A 20,147-nucleotide genomic window follows, 5' to 3' on the forward strand; every position below is an offset into this window, starting at 1 on the left:
TCCAATTCAGATGCAATCTGTACAGGTCACTTCTACCCCTGAATAGATTCCAAAGATCCAAAAATGTGAACCATTCTCCCTTGCACCAGCTCCTCAGCCACACGTTCATCTGCTCCATCCTCCTATTCCTACCCTCACTAGCTTGTAGCACTGGGAGTAATCCAGATATTACTACCCTGGAGGACCTCCTTATTAAATTCCTGCCTAACTTTCTACATTCTCCCTTGAACATAAATGACCTGCAAATGCAACATTTTAAAACTCCCAGCAGCAGATTTATATTGAGAACTAAAGCTTAAAACTGCTTATCAGGGTCTTTAATACTGCATTTTACCCAACATTAAATTGATCATGTGGTGTCACCTGTGGAAGACTCACTCTGGGGAAATTGGGTTGGAATATGCATTCAATCTTCTCAATTGCAGCATCTCCTGAAAGTTGTACAATCAACTTAATATGCTCTGTGGGACAATAGTAGTGTCCCTACATCTACACCAGGAAACCAGGGTTTATGTCCTATTTGGACCAGAGGCGTGCAATAAACTACTCTGAATTTCTCAATTTAGGAAGAAGATCTGGAATTGACAAATCATCTCAATTACAGAATCAATAGTGTGTTACATCTGCCCTGACAACTAAACTAACTACACTTCACCTCATATCATGGAGTTGTACAGCACAGAAACAAACCCTTCTGTCCAATTCATCCTGGTTGACCAGATATCCTCAATTAATCTAGTACTATTTGCCAGCATGTGGCCCATATCCTTCTAAACCCTTTCTATTCATGTACCCATCCAGATGCCTTTTAAATGTTATAATTGCACCAGCCTCCACCATTTCCTCTGGCAGCTCATTCCATACACGCACCATCCTCTGTGTGAAAAGTTACCCCTTGGGCCCCTTTTGTATCTTTCCCCTCTCACCTTAAACCTATGCCCCCTAGTTTTGGATTAAGTATGTGTCCCTTGGTGAGCATATGAACAGCGGTAACTACAAGTAAATCCCTGAGGCTTCTTTCCATCATCAAGGCTTCAGGCTCACAAGCATGAAGAATAATTTAAGCAGCATTTTTGTCATTAACGTGTACGAGGAGGCAATGCTACATGTTGGCCTTTATTTCAAAGGGAATGGAGAACAAAATAGGTAAGTTTTTCTAAAACTGCACAAGACATGAGTCAGATCACAGCTGGAATACTGTGAACAGCTTCAGGCCCTTTATCTGAGGAAAGATGGGCTGGCATTGGAGGCAATCCTGTTCACTAGGCTGATACTGAATATGCAGGACTGTCTAATGAGGAGACATTGAACAGATTGGGCCTGGACTCATTGGAATTTTGAAGAATGGGCAGAAGGGTTGAAGCCTACAAGATTCCTCAGGGTCTTAACGGGGTAGATACAGAAAGATTACTTTCTCTTGTAGGAGAGTCTGGGATAATCCCTGAATCAGGGGTTACCGGTTCAAGACATAGATGAGGAGGAATATCTTCTCTCAGAGGGTAATGTGTTAGTGGAATTCTTAATCACAGAGGCTGAGTTGTTAAGTATATTTGAGGGTGAGCCAGGCAGAATTTTTAATAAGTAAGGGAATGAGGGTTATAGGGAAAAGGCCAGAAAGTGGGCTTGAGGATTATCACATCAGCCATGACCTCATGGAATGGTGGAGTAAACTCAATGGGCTGAATGGCCTACTTCAGCTCCTACATCTTCTGGTCTCATGGATGAATATCAATACATGGCAGGTACAAGAAAGGGTTTGTGGCTGTTCACCGCTTCAAGTGAATTCAATAGATGTAGTCAATAGAGGGATCTTATTAAGCTGGACAGGGTTCAGGAGAGATTTACCAGGATGTTGCTGGGTTCAAAGCCTTAAGTTATAAAGAAAGGCAGGATAGGCTGGGACTTTTTTCACTGGGACTTAGGAGGTTGAGAGGTGACCTTATAGAAGTTTATAAAATCATGAGGGGTATAGATTAGGTTAATGGTTGGTGTCTTTTCCCTAGGTGGGGGATTTCAAGACTAGGGCCATACTTTTAAGATGAGAGGAGAGAGATTTTAAAAGAAGATACGTGAGGAAATTTTTTTTACATTCTTGTGAGGAACAAACGAACTGAGGAAGTGATGTGGGTACAGTTATAACATTAAAAAGACATTTGGATAAGTACATGAATAAGAAATGTTTGGGGAGATATGAGACAGGGGCAGACAGGTGGCACTCATTTAGTTTGAAATTATGTTTGGCATGGACTGGTTGGACTGAAGGGTCTGTTTCTGCGCTGAATGACTCTATGACCTAGATCATGGAATCCTCACAATGTGGAAGCAGGCCATTCAACCCACTGAGTCCACTCAGATCCAACTCTTACCTGTAACCCTACATTTTCCCATGGCCAATCCACCTACCCTGCACATCTTTGTGCTGTGGGTGGAAATTGGGGCACCCCAGGGAAACCTGCACGCACATGGGGAGAATGCTCAAACTCCACACAGACAGTCGCTCGAAGCTAGAATTGAACCCAAATCCCTGGAGCTGTGAGGCAGCAGCTCAAATCACTGTGCTGACCTAAACTTCAACCTATCATGGCTCATTTACAATATTATCCCCTCTTTATAAACCATCAGCATTTAACAAGTTTACCAGTAGATTAGGGTCTATATCAGGAAGGGTTCCTGGTGCTGGCCTGCACATGCGCATTGTGACCTCAGGGGGAGCTCCTCGCAGCAGATGGAGTACCTCCTGTTGAAATCGAGATAGCAGTTGGAACAGAAACCTTGATTAGTTTACCATCCACTTACAACAATACTGAATAATAGATGCAAACACTACAGTAAAGCTGCGTGGGCATTCATAAGAACGAACTGTGATGTTTTCAATTTATCACATTAATTATTTTCATTGGCATGTTGAAATAATGATATAAACACCAGAGCAGAACTTAGCTGGGCACCATTAAAGCCCTGGCAGAGACATAATGCTAGAGTCAAGGAATGATGAATGAGTTCTTGTTTACAAGTGCAACCAGATCTAATCAAACATAGTTTAGCTAGTCAGTGAACTTACAAGGAGGGTTATTCTTGTGCTCTAAAGAGCAGAACATGTTTGAATAGCTAATTTAAATGTCTCTTCTTTCCATAGAAATGTAACATGATTACTGTTGGTTAGAATAGAAATTATGACATCTGCCCACATTGTAACACAAATGGAAAGACTGCTGACTAAATGCTGATTCATAAAACATGACAAAGACACTCATGTCGTGCCCGTGTCAAAGGTCAGCCAGTTGGACTGGTCACGCAACCATGACACAAATGAAACTTTGAAGATGAAGTTTAAAAACAGTCATCTGATCAATATGGGTCAAACGTGAGACAACCGCAGTCAGGAAAGGTCAGAGAAATCTTCATGAGGGAGCTGCCTCTGGTGAAGCACTCACCTGATAGGATAGTCCCTTTAGTGGGGTTCGATTAACTGCCAAGATGACGTCCCCGATTTCAATCTGGCCCGTCTCCTCTGCTGGTTGCCCTGGAAACAATCTCTTTATCCTCACCAAGCTCCCTCCTGGGTCACTGTCCGCTGGATACATCTGCAGGAAACTGAACCCCAAACCTGCCGAATTTTTCTTCATTGTCACCTCGAACGTGTTACCTGTTTGAGGATATTGTGTTATGTTATTGGAGACTTACAGGGAAGTAGACTTTTCCTTGTTTGAGATTGTTTGATTACAGCATAGAAATTATTCTCAGAAACCCTGTCCATCGAACCGATGGGCTAAATCTCAGCTCGCAAGAAAGTGAGGAGTGCAGATGCTGGAGATCAGAGTCGAGGGTGCTGGAAAAGCACAGCAGGTCAGGCAGCATTGACGTTGACTCTCCTGCTCCTTGGGTGCTGCCTGACCTGCTTTGCTTTTCCAGCACCACACTCTCGACTCTGAATTTCAACTTGCACCAACTGGATTCGAATCAGATTTTGGACTCTGAACTCTAACCCCAGCCCATGCTGGAACTTCTAAAGATGGGGCAAGGTGTTGAGGGTTGAGGGGGGGAGAGGGAGGCGTTAATTGAGTCCCGTCAGGCAGGTTCGTTTTTAAATCTTTTAACGAGCTTGGCATATTTTACAGCAGACTTCCAGCATTCCCAGGAAACTTCACATCTGAAGAAAGATCAGGACAATAACAGAGTCATAGAGATGTACAGCATGGAAACAGACCATTCAGTCCAACTCATCCATGCCAACCAGATATCCTAACCTAATTTAGTCCCATTTACCAGCATTTGGCCCATATCACTCTAAATTCTTCCTATTCATATACCCATCCAGGTGCCTTTTAAATGTTGTAATTGTACCGGCCTACACCACTTTCTCTGGCAGCTCATTCCATAAACACAGCACTCTCTGCGTTAAATCTTTCCCCTCTCACTGTAAACCTATGCCCTCTAATTTTGGACTCCCCTACCTTGGAGAAAAGATATTGGCTACTCAGATAGATTAACACGCGCTCATAATTTTAACTCTAAGCTTCAGCATAATTCTGGTAAGCCCCCCAATATGGGAGAGGATGGTGTGTGGTGTTTTTACAATTGTAACTCCTTACCTGGAGCAAATGGGATCCTGTATATCTTTCAACTAATTTCCCTCAACATCAGGCAGAGGGTGTTAGATGCTTGGATGTGGAACTTTAGGTTTGAAAAGTCCAACTAGCTTCCCCACTCAATAGTGGAAAGCCTCTTCTCGACTGTCCAAAAACCAACTGCCTTTTAATGAGGCAACACAATGGCTCAGTGGTTAGCACTGCTGCCTCATAGCACCAACGATCCAGGTTCAATTCCAGCCTCAGGTGACTGTCTGTGTGGAACTTGCACATTCTCCCTGTGTCTGTGTATGGGTTCCTCCGGGTGCTCCGGTTTCCTCCCACAGTCCAATGACGTGCAGGATAGGTTGATTGGCCATGCTAAGTTGCCTATAGTGTCCAGTGATATGTAGGCTAGGGGGATAGCCATGGGAAATGCAGGGATAAGGTCGGACAGTGGGATGATCATTAGAAGGGCAGAATGAACTCAATGGGCCAAATGACCTCTTTCCACACTGGAGGGATTCTAGACTATAATTTTCATAATGTTGTAAAGGTCTGATTGAAAGTCCTCAAAACAAAGTTGCCACGTTAAAGAAACTAGGGTTTTCAGATTAAATTATGAGGGCACATTAATCTCTCACTGCCATCAATTAGGTTTGCTGAGCATTTCATATTGAAAGTTAGATCAGTCCTTTAAATATTTTTGCACATATAATTTTTATGTTATGAGAAAATGAATTTGATATTACAAAAAATGCAGTTTTGCAGGTTATACAAAGAATATAAATCACAAAGTTAAATAATGTCCCAGAGAAAAAGATAACCAGCTCTTATTTCCATGAGGGGATCCCAACTTCAACCTCTATCCAATATCGATGCAAAACGTTAAAAGAATACAAGGATGTTCATCAAACATCAAAATAATATTAATTATCGTTGAAGAAAAGACATGTGTTTTGTCAAAACTTTTCATCTTGCACTAATCAGAACAGTTTGCAAAAATACAAATTCAAAAACAATATTCATACAGTATCAGAGGAAAAAGCTGATTGGTCGGTAAGTGTGCTCTGACTGCCAGGGTGTTGCCATAAAGAATGCAACAATTAATGAGGATTGGCAGTTAACTGTCAGTTTTCCACTTAAACGTTAAATCAAGCAGATTGACACTGATTGATCAGAGCACTGCCCTGGGAAATGAATCAGCAAATTGCTGTCATCTGATTTGTTGAATTGACGTAGAATTTGTACATGTTCTTTCTCTTCGCAAAGAGCAGAGATCTGTGTCTTAATTTACTTACATTCCAATATATATAACCATGCCTCACCTAATGTTGACCTTGCTTTTGTGCACATCCTGTGCAGCTCCCCTTCACCCCCACCCCCAGTCCTGAAGAAGTGTTACACCCGAAACATTGACTTCTCCACCTCCTGATGCTGCCTGGCTTGCTGTGTCCTTCCAGCTTCCTGCCTGTCTACTTTGGATTCCAGCATCTGCAGTTTTTTTTTTGTCTCTCCCTCTGTCTATATGTCCTTGTTTGCTATGATTTGCCTGAACTGCTCACAAAACAAAACATTTCACTGTACTTAGGTACATGGGACAACAATCCATCAAACAAAACCTTGATGATAGATTCGAGTAACTTCCTCACATTTGATACTGAACCTCTAAGTCTGCAGATATCTGTCATCCTTCTTCTCCCCTTCTTTAATATTAGAATGACGCTTGCAACTTCGGTGCAAGTCCTGAATCCAGAGAGTTTTGAGATGTTATGACAAATGTGCCAGCAATTTCCTAATCTATTCCTTTTAATAAGGCAGATCCTGGAAACTGGTCTCTCATAAGTCTCGTCATTTTTGCAAACATTGAGAAAATTATATTCAATCTATTGATTTCACCCTCTTGATTAACCTTTGGTTCTCGTGTACTTTTGGCATTGTCTTCTTTTGTGAAAATAGATCATTTATTTCCATATTGTCTATTATTACCATCATTCTTGAATGAGACCAAGATCCCCTTTTCCACTTTCTTTCCCTTAATATATTTAGAAATAAAATTGCTGTCAGTTTGGGTATCCCTTGCAACATTTTTCTCCCCCATATTTCCTTTTCCCCAACTTGTATTATGTTCTTTATATCCTCTTTGATTTATATAATCTGCTGCATTTCCATTTTATACAAGTAGTATGCTCTTTATAAATAACATGAAGTGAAATGATTCCCACAGGCTGAAGGAGAAAAGGTCTGGAGTGATTGGTCCATCACTTGGACATCTTTAGTTCATAAGGTGCTTAATATTGTATCTTGTTCATGATTAAAATATAATTTGGCCGCATAATACTGCTAGCACGAAGTGGAGAAGAGTTGGAGGAGGTCAAACTGTCTACAAAAAGATTAGGCAAATTGTTTTACGTAGTAAATTGCCAAGGAAATAAAGTCTTGTGAATAGAGCATACTGAGTCAATCTGGGTTGAAATCATGGCCTGAAAATGTGCTGCTGGAAAAGCACAGCAGGTCAGGCAGCATCCAAGGAGCAGGAGAATCGACATTTCGGGGATGAGCCCTTCGGGCATGCCTGAAACGTCGACTCTCCTGCTCCTTGGATGTTGCCTGACCTGCTGCGCTTTTCCAGCAACACATTTTCAGCTCTGATCTCCCACATCTGCAGTCCTCACTTTCTCCCTGAAATCATGGCCTGTCTGGGATTAATCTAAGGCAGCTCTGATCGCCAAAGTACCAAAAGAATGTGGAGTCTTTGGAGAGATTAACCATGATGCAGCCTGGTTTGGAGACTATTACTTATGTGGACAGACTTTGTCTGTTTTCAGTTGAATGTTGGAGGAAGAGGGGATGACCTGATAAATGTTTACAAAATGATGAGAGGCATGGATAGAATGGATAGATGGAGCCATTCTCCCAGGGTAGAAATGTCAGTTACGACAGGCATACGTTTAAAGTAAAAGGCTGAAAGTTTAAAGGGGATGCCTAGATGGAAATTTTTTACACAGAGTGGTAAGTGCCTGGAATGCGCAGCCAGCGGAGGTGGTAGAAACAGATACAATAGCAATGTTTAAGAGGCAGCTTGACAGATATTAGCAGGCACGTAGAGAGGGATATGGACGGTGTAGAGGCAAAAGCTTTCTGGTTTAGAAAGACGTTATGTGTCACCAGCGTTTTGATGGGCTGAGGTACCTGTTCTTCATTGTACCGGAGTTTGTTCTTTGTTTAAGTGAACAATGTAGAAACTAAGAGCAGGAGTAGGCTATTCAGGCCTTTTGAGCCTGTTCTGCCATTCAGTATGACCATGATTCATCCTCTATCTCAATGCCATATTCCCACTTTCTCTCCATATTATTTGATGCTTTTAATATTTAAAAAATTACCAATCTCTTTCTTGAATGTACTCAGTGATTCCGCCTCCAGTGCATCTCCTGTGAAGCTTCAGCTGAAAACTTAACCCTCCGTTGGCTCACAATTATCAAGCTAAAATGGGCACCAACTGTGTGAAAGAGGGTTCAATTTAGGTGGAAGAACAGATGGTGCTGTTTTTGGCAAAGCCTATGAACAATTTGCGTACACCTCAGCAAGTGAACTGGTTCTTCACAGTTGAGAGGGTGTTGCTGGAAAAGCACAGTAGGTCAGGCAGCATTCGAGAAGAGGAGAATCGGCGTTTCGGGCAAGAGCCCTTCATCGGGAGCTCTTCACAGTGCAAAGTGCATCGCAAACTTTGTGGCACATCCTCACTTAATCAGCAATTGCCATCTCAATTCAGAAATGCTGTGCTACCAAGGGAGAGACTCACTCAGGGAGTGTGGATAGGAAAACTGACGCTGAACTGTTGTGCACTCTGTTCAAGCAGAATGGGACAGTATGATTTCTGCCTTTATTCTCCCCTCACTCCACTCAGAATAATATTAATCCTCCATGTTTGCCTGAGGACACCAACAACCTGCATTTATAGATAACCCTTAATGTTGTAAAACATCCCAGGGCACATCACAGGAGTGGAATTTGACAAAGAATGGTATTGGAAGTGGGGAATACACAAGAGACTTGAGTTGAAGGAATGCAGAGTTGACAGTGGGTACTTTGACTAAAGGAGATTACAGAGATCTGATGAAGCGAGTCTACAAGAGATAGTAGAGATCAACTTAACCTTTCTCAAACTGAGGTACCTTCATTCATATTTTCACAATTATGTTTGCAAAATACTGGTTGTCCTGTGCTCACAACTTTCTGGTTCATCAGGGTGCCATTTTGTATAGCTACTGTTATTGGATGAAGAGCTCTATAGAACTAACAATGTGTAAAATACATAGTCTCAACAATGGCTTGATGGGTTTCTGGTAATTTATATATGTACAGATGGAGTTTAGAGATGTTATAACTATTCAGAAGGAACACGCATATTGAAACATAACAGGCTCTTATATTCTAATAAAATTATAATAGAGAATCTTTCCTTCCATTCATGATCCTCCAATCTGTTCCATTGTTCTAACGATAGTAACCAGGCCATTACATCAAACTCCACTTTCAAATATCTTATATATTTCATAAATATTGAGGAAATGAAGGTTGAGGAAGGTTCTTTAACATGCAAACCAGCATAGGAATAATTTTGTTCAGATCTTAAATCATTTAAATTTATAACTTATTTGGAAAGTATAATTACTGCATTATTGAAATTCATTACTAAGCTCACAGAAGGTGATGATGCGTTAGTCTTTGACACCCAGCACTTTGAATCTAGTTCTATGTTCAGAGTTGAAAGAATGGTCCTGCATGTAGTAATTTAATCAGCATTTCAGGTAATAATTGAATTCATTAAAATGTTACTGCAGGGAGGTCTATTTCTGAAATGTATTAATTATTCTGTGTAATCTTGTATCTGTCTCATGTTTGTAAAAAAACATTTATCTAGGCAGATGTCTTGCATTTGCAGGATTAATTAATTTCTATCAGTGTGAAAGAGTGTGATGGTTATCAGCAGTATAGAGATTTAAGTGTAAACCATTTTAGAATGCCAGATTTTTATTTCTCTCAAGCAGATTTCATCGGTCCTATTGGCAAGATGTAGATATTTTCTAATAAGCTTGCTCAGACATGTTATAATACACCTTAGAGTTGATAGGACATGAACCTGAGCCTTCTGGTCCAGAGGTAGAGACACTATCCACATGGCGAAATGTATACTGTCTTTAAAGCAGCCACATTTACAACAGCACTTTTCTAATGATGAAGCTACATTTTCAGATTAATGAGTCAACAAACATCAGACTGTGTCTGAGAGATTGATCTTGAGTCTTCCTGCCCTCTTGGATCCATTCCCTGAAATTATTGCATGAGCTGTAGGAATGTAACAAAGTGTCTTTCTGTCAAATGCAAGAGTTTAAAAAGGAACAGAAATTCATTGTCAGCAGATGCTGTAATTCTCCCATACTCTGGCTTCAAACTCAGTGCTAATTATGCAGGTAGGGACCATTATTTTAACCAAAATGACCTATAGTTTCATACATGCCTAGAAAACAGAACAGAAATTCAGGAGAGGAGGAAACATTGTATTTGCAAACCTATGCACAGCCTCATATTTAAGGTGTGGAATTAATGGTTTATTCAGAATAAATCACTCTCAGTGGGCATTGGTGCACACACTGAACAGTCAAACAGTTATCATGTTGGAACAGAAACTTTGGATCACGTGTACAAATCCCCCTATTCCAATTTTTAAAATTGTATTTAATAAACCTGTTCATTTGTGGACTAGCACCGGAAGGAAAACATTTCTCAAAGCTGTTCGGTTTTCAAAAGGCCAACTGGTTCGCTCATATTCTCCAGCGAAAGAACTCCGTCATCTGACCAGATCTGGCCTACCTGTCCTATTGCAGTTCAATGCCTGTCATGTCTGTGAGGAATGGGCGAGTGCGAGGAATGGCTTTTCCGTGTCTCCCACATTCCAAGAACATGCAGATGTTAACTGCGTTTACCTGACAAAGTGAGGTTGCCCCATTTCAGGGGTTCTGCTGTAACTGAGCACACCACAACTAGAGGTAAGCGGTAAGAATGACAAGCAATATTAGGAAATGTCATGAGCTTTTTGAGTTTAGGATGTCTTTTCATCAATGGTTGTGATGATCTTGGATCAATGACAAAATATTCCAATGGGATGAATCAATAGAGTTTTCCCAAATGTTCAAGTATTTCTTAGGCATGGGACAATTGGATGGCTGATGGAAAAGATAAGGTTTACTCACAATCCTGGGCAGTAGGAGCAATCTTTGATGTTTCATCAAGTGACTAAGTTGGAGCAGTGCTCCAAAAGCTTGTAGATTAGATTAGATTACTTACAGTGTGGAAACAGGCCCTTCGGCCCGACAAGTCCACACCGACCCATCGAAGCGCAACCCACCCATACCCCTACATTTACCCCTTACCTAACACTACGGGCAATTTAGCATGGCCAATTCATTTGACCCGCTGTGATCCACTTGGACTCTGGGAGGAAACCGGAGCACCCGGAGGAAACCCACGCAGACATGGAGAGAACGTGCAAACTCCACACAGTCAGTCGCCTGAGTTGGGAATTGAACCCGGGTCTCAGGCGCTGTGAGGCAGCAGTGCTAAACACTGTGCCACCGTGCCACCCACGATAAGTTTCAAATAAACTTACAGTCACAGAATCATAGAGATGTACAGCACAAAAACAGACCCTTCGGTCCAACTTGTCCATGCCGACCAGATAGCCAAACCCAATCTAGTCCCATTTTCCAGCACTTGGCCAATGTCCCTCTAAACCCTTCTTGTTCATATACCCATCTAGATGCCTTTTAAATGCTGTAATTGTACCAGCCTCCACCACTTCCTCTGGCAACTCATTCCATACACGTACCCCCCCGCATGAAAAAAGTTGGCCCTTAGGTCCATTTTATATCTTTCCTCTCTCACCCTAAACCTATGTCCTCTAGTTCTGGACTCGTCCACCCCGGTAAAAGACCTTGTCTATCTATGCCCCTCATGATTTTATAAACCTTGATAAGGTCACCCCTCCACTCTATAACCTGGTGTCATGTGACTTCTGACTTTGTCCACCCCAGTCCAACACTGGCACCTCCATAACATGGCTCTCCTTACAGAGACCCAACTGGTCAGCATGCCTCAGACAAGGAGAGAGGTTGAGGAGTTGGGACTTCTGTGATAACCTCAGCTGGTGTAAAAATTGAACCCACACTTTTGGCATCACAAACTAGCCATCTAGCCAACTGAGCTAACCAATTCACATGCTGAGAGAATGCAGACAAAAGCAGTGCCCGAGAGATCCAAAGCTGCTTAAGGTCACCCTGCAAGGCCATCTGCTGTCCCCTCAGTGTCATAGATAGTGACATATTCATGGGTGATATACAAGCACGTCAGGACCTTTTACACCCAAACTGTGCAGAGGGTGTGTGATTATGCCCAGAGGTGGGAAATGCCCATTATTTTGGCAGGAGCCATAACACTTGCATCCTGTGCCAGCCAGCCAATCTGGCAACATGATGCACCTGGGATTAGCTAATTGGTGATAAGACCACTCTACACTTGGCCCATCTCACGTGGACAGTATACCTTATGTAGAGGGCTCTTGTGGTACTGTCGCTATCTCTGGTCCAAGTTCAAGTACCCACCTGTTACAGAAGAGCGCAATAACATTTCTGACACATTGATTAGAAAATATCTGCATTGGACAGGATCCATACTGCCATCAGAAACATCATGGAGCAAAACAGAATGTTCTGAACTTCCATAGTACAGGCAACATGAGGAGTTGATTTGTTGTAAAATGTTTTTCGTCTTTTATGTGAAGTGGACATTGTTAAGAAGGCCAGCATTTGTTGTCTGTCCTTAATTGTCCTTGAAAGTAGCTCACACAGCCATTTCAGAGGATGGGTAAAGGTCATCCTCATTACTCTGCATCATGAAGCCACAGTGTAGGCCGAACTGGGCGAGCCCAGCAAATTTCCTCCAATCATAAACCAGACGTGGCTTCACAACAATTGATGGTAGTTTCATGGTTTCTATGACTGATTCCAGCTTTCAATTCTAGGGTTTAATTAAATTTAAATCCCACCAGCACCCATGTCCCTAGGCCTCTGCATTATTCACCCAATGATACCACTATAACACCACCATCTCCCCTTTTCCAGTGTCACTCACATGCCCTGGAATTAAACGTAGCCAGGGTCATCTAGAATGTGGAACACTTATAAGGATGTCAGTTTGACAATCTACATTGCATCAATCAAATATTCCCATTTTGTTATGTATGCACAACCATACTTTAGCTGTAATTATTCAGAATACATGACCAGCATTTACAAAAAATAATGTTTGTTAACACTTCTAGTTAAACCAGTTGCCTTATAGGTTTGATAGGATTTGACTGGGAGGAAAAGGGTGTGCTTTATCTATAAATTAATAACAACAGTCAATTTTAACATTCTCTCCACACTTTTTCTTTCGGTGCAATAGACATAAATTATAAATTATTCTGCACCCAAAAAAAAATTCCTACCATCTGTCATGAAGCTGTAGTCTTTGGGTGACGATAAGGTGGTTGCCATGGAATCGTTGGGATATTCCTCTTGTTTCCTGTGCTGACTGTCAGTGCGAATGGGTCCCTGGTGGCCTTCAGAACTGGGAGTCCCAGCTGATGCCTGCTGTCCTCTTTCGAACCCCAGCCGCACCACCTGACAGAAGAGACATGGAAGAATCGCAGGAGTCATTTGCCACACAGCAGATCTGACCACACATGAAGGTCTGAGCTGTCGCATCTGCTCTGCTGCTCACTCCATGCATTGGAACATCCCAAATGAAAATGAACAGTAAACAACCGATACGGGGGACATTGAATCCTGTGGAATCGTAATCATGCCCTCACATTGATCAATACAGGTCGTCCTCCTATAATGAGTATATCGTTAATGTGAATTCGCTGTGACGTGATTGACAAATTGGGGACATTGTTTCTAAAGCACAAACTTTTAAAACCATGTGTTGGCTGTAACGCGATTACATCACCAACACTTTAAGCGCTGTTTCTAAAGCACAATTTTTCGATAACTCGTGGTTACACAAGAATGCAACCATCACATTATAGAAGACCTACCTGTAACAGTAATGGCTGAACCCAACTTAACATGTGGTTCTAGCGACCCCTTGTTTAATATAAAGGGAGTGGCATGGTGGTTCAGTGGTTAGCCTGGAACTTGGGTTCGATTCCACCCTGGGGTGACTGTCTGTGTGGAGTTTGCACATTCTCCCCGTGTCAGTGTAGGTTTCCTCCCACAGTCCAAAGATGTGCAGGTTAGGTGGATTGGCCTTACTAAATTGCCCTTGGTGTCCAGGAATTTGCAGGTTAGTTAGGTTAGCCATGAGAAATGCATAGTTATAAAGTACTGGGGGGGGTGAGTCTGGGTGGGATGTTCTTCAGGAGCCGGTATGGACTCGATGGGCCGAATGACCTGCTTCCACATGTAAGGATTCTATGAAGCAGTATATTCTACCAGCAAGAAATGTTTCTGCCTTAATTTTAAAAGGGTTGATCGATGTGAGCCATGTCTCATGATGTTGAATAGCAGGCACCAAATAATCTTCATTGAAAAGTATCCAACAAGTCAACTGCAAACTATTTTGATCCGTGCAGAGATAGTATGAAATAATTCACATTATAACCCACAATGAGCCCCAAAGGTGTCAGTACATTGTTTACATGTGAAGCTGTCATGATCAATGTTACACACAGCTGCCTGTTGCTTTCCATGTGTGAAGGGAATATTGGTTAACCGGGTTATATTGATCCACTATATTCCCTGTGTATCTTGCACATCACATCTATAGGGATTCTGATACAGTGGAACAGCACCTGTTCGACACCACTTTGACAACTGTTGAAAGCATGTTTAACATGTTCAGTACCTCTAACATAGTCATTTGACACTAACAGAACGTGACTATCGCTGTTTAAAAAAGACACACTTTGTCTCAGCTATTTTTGGCCTGCCCTCAATTCACAAGCAATCGCAAGGTAAAGAGAAGGCAGCGTTGATACTGTATGGCAGGAGAGTGTGGATTGGTTGGTAATAGACTCTGATTGCTAGAATGGTACCAGTTGGTGATGACTGACAGTTAACTGTCAAGCTCTACTTACATTTTATATTTAACTCTGACTGGCCAAGGCATTGCCTTGAAGAATGAGCCAGCAAATGGCTGACATCTATTTTGTTGAGTTGAAACAGGAGCAGTGTGTGAATGTTTGTTCTTTCTGCTTGCAAAGACTCCTGTGGCACAGTAGTAGTAAACTTACCTGTGAGCCAGCAGGTCCAAGTTGAAATGCCACCTGTCCCAGAGCTGTATCCCAATATATCTAAACAGGTCGATTAAAAATGGAAGTGCTGAAGAAGGGTCACTGGACCCGAAACGTTAACTCTGATTTCTTTCACAGATGCTGCCAGACCTGCTGATCTTTTACAGCACCTTATGTTTTTGTTTCTGATTAAAATAGGAACCTGTCTACAAAGAACAGGCCCTGTGTATTACTACATGTAGTTTCCAGTACATGTAAGTTTGCCACACATTGAGCTTGATTGACAATCCTACTTACCTCTCATATAGTACAAACATGTCTTTTGTCAGTGATCTCTAACACGATCTCAGCAACTGAACATTCTGTCACAACCTCAGTCTAGCAGAGTTCAATTCAGATTTTTTGATGTGCTACATTCACACACCACAGAACTAGCCGTGTCTGCATGGCTCAGTTGGAAGCATTCTCAGCATCGAGTCCGAACTCTGTAGATTTCAAGTTTCCAGAAATTTGATAGCGCACCATCTTGGTTGAAAACCCACTCTAGTACAGAGATCGAAATGCACACTTGGAGGTTTTTTTTTGTTGGTGGGGGGGTGGTGGGGTGACACTAAGATGTTAAAACAAGACTTCTTCTACCCTCTGAGATGGGTGAACAAGATATTATTTCCAAGAATATCCATCTGCAATACCTTGACCTATATTTATCCCCCTGCCAATATTATTGAGAAAAAATTACCTGCTCATCATCACCTTGACATATCAGCTGATATTTTCTGATGCTATACCGCCCCTGATATTTTCTGATGCTATACCAGTGATACACTTTAAAAGTATTTATTTGGCTAGAAAGTATTTGGAACTCTTTGAGGCCACAAAATGCATTATACAAACACAAGTCTTATAAACTTATCAGCCCCAAAAATTACCCAAAGGGATGAATTGTGAAACTTTGCCATTATTAAACTATGCCTATCACTCAATCACGTTTTAAAGTATTCAATCCCTATCTCTGTGACCTCCTCCAGCCCAACAATCCACCAGCAACCTAGCATTCTGTAAATTCCAGCCTTTTGTTGCTTTGTTCTGCTGTTGGTGATTATGACACCAGCTGGATAGACTTCATGTTCAGAAATTCTCTCCCCAAACTCTGCTGCTCAGTTCTGAAGAAATTTCAAGTAAAAAGTGAGGTCTGCAGATGCTGGAGATCACAGTTGAAAATGTGTTGCTGGTTAAAGCACAGCAGGTCAGGCAGCATCCAAGGAATAGGAAATTTGACGTTTCGGGCATAAGCCCTTCATCAGGAAAATTCACCCTGGACATGAAACATAAACTTCTGTTTCGCTCCTCACAAATGCTGTCAGACTTGCTGCACTTTTTCAGCACTTTTTGATCTTGATTTAGATTTGCAACACCCACAGTATTTTGCTTTTATTACCTTTCTCCTTTTTGATGAGGAGATCCTAAAGAATATCTCTTTGATCAACTTTTGTTTACATGTAGTGGTTAATTAATCCCTTTCAGCTCCATGTTGAAAGTCTAATGGTACAAAGCTGGGAAGTTTTAAGTTGCTCCTTAACTCTTCTTTGGCTAAGCTATAGATCGCTTGACCATTTTCTCTGAAGTGTCAGAGACTGAGGGGAGACTTTAACAGAAGTTTATAAAATCATGAGGGGCATGGAGATGGCGAATAGTCAAGGTCTTTACCTCAGAGTAGGGGAATCCAAAACTCGAGGGCATAGATTTAAAGTGAGGGGGAAAGATATACAAGAGATCAAAGGGCAACCTTTTTACGCAGAGGAATCGAGCTACCAGAGGAACCCGTGGAGGCTTGTACAATATTTAAAAGGCATCTGGATGGAGATATGAACAGGAAGGGTATAGAGGGATACGGGCTTCAGTGAACCAGATAGGTTTTTCCAACAATCGTCATCATTAGACTCTTCATTCCAGATTTTTATTGAGTTCAAATTCCACCATCTGTCATGGTAGGATTTGAATTTGGGTCCCCCAGAATATTAACTGGGTCTCTGGATTAATAGTCCAGCAATAATACCATGCTATCACCTCCCTGTATGGAGACCAAAGGCAACACACTATTGTGAAACTGGTTAGAAAGTGGAATGGACCCTTCTGAAGTAGTGGTGTAAACAAAGTCAAGAATGTCCTTCAAACTGGAAAAATACTTGTAAGAGATTTGTGGAAGGCATATGACAAACTGGATAAGTCCTTGAAAGAGCTAATTTGGACTCGATGGGTCAAACATCCTCTTTTTGTTCTGAGCTATGCTATGATTACAAGATTTCTTTAAGAAACATTTAGCGCAATGTATCAACATAAATGTCAGCCCAATGAATGTTTTATAAGTACTGGAGGAAAGACTGTAACATTTAACAGTAGTGATTCCCAAACGCTTGATGGACTACATTTCAAATTTACAGTGGTACTGCAGCAATATTAATGATACTTAATCACAGCTATGTGTGCCTGAGTTAAGATTGCTTACAAATATATGTAAATTTATTCATGATAAACTGTTAGGATTTATTCCAACCATGAAGTTTCGTAATAAATACCATCAATGCTTCACAATTTGTTAGACAGTCAAGTTAAATAGTCTTCTTGTCATCGAGTTTTATTATATTTTGAATGGAGTATATACCTCATAGATCTGTTGTGTTGGTAAGGAATAGGGCATTGTTGAGACTAAGTTAAATAAAAGTGGTATTTATTTCATTTGACAGCCTCTTGTTTCAGTTTATTCATAAGCAAAAGAGCTGACTAATATTCGTTACTATGTAGATTGGCATATTTTGTATGCAAATTACCCTGTGGCCTTGTTGAGAACTCAAAGACTGATTTGAATACATAGTATGCCGAGGTGTTGTATTGCAGTGGGTAGTGTCTCTACCTCTGATCCAGAAGATTACAGGTAGCGTCCGAATTGTGAATAGGCTGTGTTCCCAAGAACATTCACAAGTTGATTTGTATGCAAGTTTGAACTCAATACAGCACAAAATCTATTAATGAGCATGAGATTAGATTAGATTCACTACAGTGTGGAAACAGGTTCTTCGGTCCAACAATTTGGCACTGACCCTCCAAACAGCAACCCACCCAGACCCATTCCCCTACATTTACCCCTGACTAAAGCACCTAACACTATGGGCAATTTAGCATGGCTAATTCACCTAATCTGCACACCTTTGGACTGTGGGAGGAAACCGGAGCAAATCCACACAGAATGTGCAACCTCCACACATACAGTTGCCCGAGGCAGGAATTGAACTCGGGTCCTTTGCGCTGTGAGGCAGCAGTGCCAATCATTGAGCCACCAGAGATTAATAGTAACGTTGGACCTTGTTTGTTAACATAAGCATTTGTAAGTCTGATGTCTGTAAGTCAGGGTCCACCTATAATTTGGAATGCTGCGTCAGTGATCTGAGGACATTGGTTTGAATACCACCGTGGCATCTGTTGAAATTTACATGCAAGAAAAGAAATCTGGAATTAAAAGTTAATCTAATGCCGACAATTAAAAATCTTTCTGGTTCACCAATATCCTTCCCCAGTCTGGGTGACATGAGATTCCACCCCCACAAAGAGTGTGGTCAACTCTTAACTGCCCTCTGAAATGACCTGGCAATCTGCTCACTTCAGTGCTATACGAGGGTAAGCAGGAACTGTCAACATTACCAGCAATGTCCGTACCCCGTGAACTATTAAAATGAAAGGAAGGTGTGGCACAGCAGGTTGAGATCCAGATTATAAATGTGTATAAATGTACGTTGTCTCTGACTCGTGGTGTGGATCAGATTGATGGCCACAGCATGGGGTTCGACCCCCTTTCTGACTAGGTAGATACAGGACCTGCCTCCTTCCTTTACCTGAAGATTTTGGCACAGTGGGTCACCTACGTTCGGGACACCACCCACGCCCTCCACCTCCTCCAGGATTTTCGCTTCCCCGGTCCCCAACGCCTTATTTTCACTATGGACATCCAGTCCCTGTACACCTCCATCCCCCATCACGAAGGACTCAAAGCCCTCCGCTTCTTCCTTTCCCGCCGCACCAACCAGTACCCTTCCACTGACACCCTCCTTCGACTGACTGAACTGGTCCTCACCCTGAATAACTTCTCTTTTCAATCCTCCCACTTCCTCCAAACTAAAGGAGTTGCCATGGGCACCCACATGGGTCCCAGCTATGCCTGCCTCTTCGTAGGATATGTGGAACAGTCCATCTTCCGCAACTACACTGGCACCACCCCCCACCTTTTCCTCCGCTACATCGATGACTGTATCGGCGCTGCCTCGTGCTCCCACGAGGAGGTTGAACAGTTCATCAACTTTACTAACACCTTCCATCCCGACCTGAAATTCACCTGGACTGTCTCAGACTCCTCCCTCCCCTTCCTAGACCTTTCCATTTCTATCTCGGGCGACCGACTCAACACAGACATCTATTATAAACCGACTGACTCCCACAGCTACCTGGACTACACCTCCTCCCACCCTGAACCCTGTAAAAACGCCATCCCATATTCCCAATTCCTTCGTCTCCGCCGCATCTGCTCCCAGGAGGACCAATTCCAACACCGCACAGCCCAGATGGCCTCCTTCTTCAAGGACCGCAGATTCCCCCCAGACGTGATCGACGATGCCCTCCACCGCATCTCCTCCACTTCCCGCTCCTCCGCCCTTGAGCCCCGCTCCTCCAACCGCCACCAAGACAGAACCCCACTGGTTCTCACCTACCACCCCACCAACCTGCGCATACAACGTATTATCCGCCACCATTTCCGCCACCTCCAAACGGACCCCACCACCAAGGATATATTTCCCTCCCCTCCCCTATCAGCGTTCCGCAAGGACCACTCCCTTCGTGACTCCCTTGTCAGATCCACACCCCCCACCAACCCAACCTCCACCCCCGGCACCTTCCCCTGCAACCGCAGGAAATGTAAAACTTGCGTCCACACCTCCACACTCACTTCCCTCCAAGGCCCCAAGGGATCCTTCCATATCCGCCACAAGTTCACCTGTACCTCCACACACATCATCTATTGCATCCGCTGCACCCGATGTGGCCTCCTCTATATTGGTGAGACAGGCCGCTTACTTGCGGAACGCTTCAGAGAACACCTCTGGGCCGCCCGAACCAACCAACCCAATCACCCCGTGGCTCAACACTTTAACTCCCCCTCCCACTCCACCGAGGACATGCAGGTCCTTGGACTC

At 42.6% G+C, this 20,147-nt stretch overlaps 1 protein-coding gene across 1 annotated transcript in view; it reads right to left on the minus strand.

Annotated features, from left to right (window-relative positions):
- Positions 1 to 20,147, minus strand: part of ptpn20 (protein tyrosine phosphatase non-receptor type 20) — a 254,022-nt gene that overhangs the window by 146,260 nt on the left and 87,615 nt on the right. Inside the window, exons 19-21 of the mRNA XM_060854122.1 lie at positions 13,117 to 13,291; positions 3,435 to 3,646; positions 2,639 to 2,737 (exon numbers count right to left, since the gene is read on the minus strand). Of these exons, the coding sequence (XP_060710105.1) occupies positions 2,639 to 2,737; positions 3,435 to 3,646; positions 13,117 to 13,291 (486 nt within the window). The remainder of the gene's footprint in view (positions 1 to 2,638; positions 2,738 to 3,434; positions 3,647 to 13,116; positions 13,292 to 20,147) is intronic.

Source organism: Hemiscyllium ocellatum, chromosome 43 (genome assembly GCF_020745735.1).
Source record: "Hemiscyllium ocellatum isolate sHemOce1 chromosome 43, sHemOce1.pat.X.cur, whole genome shotgun sequence".
Classification (NCBI taxonomy): domain Eukaryota; kingdom Metazoa; phylum Chordata; class Chondrichthyes; order Orectolobiformes; family Hemiscylliidae; genus Hemiscyllium; species Hemiscyllium ocellatum.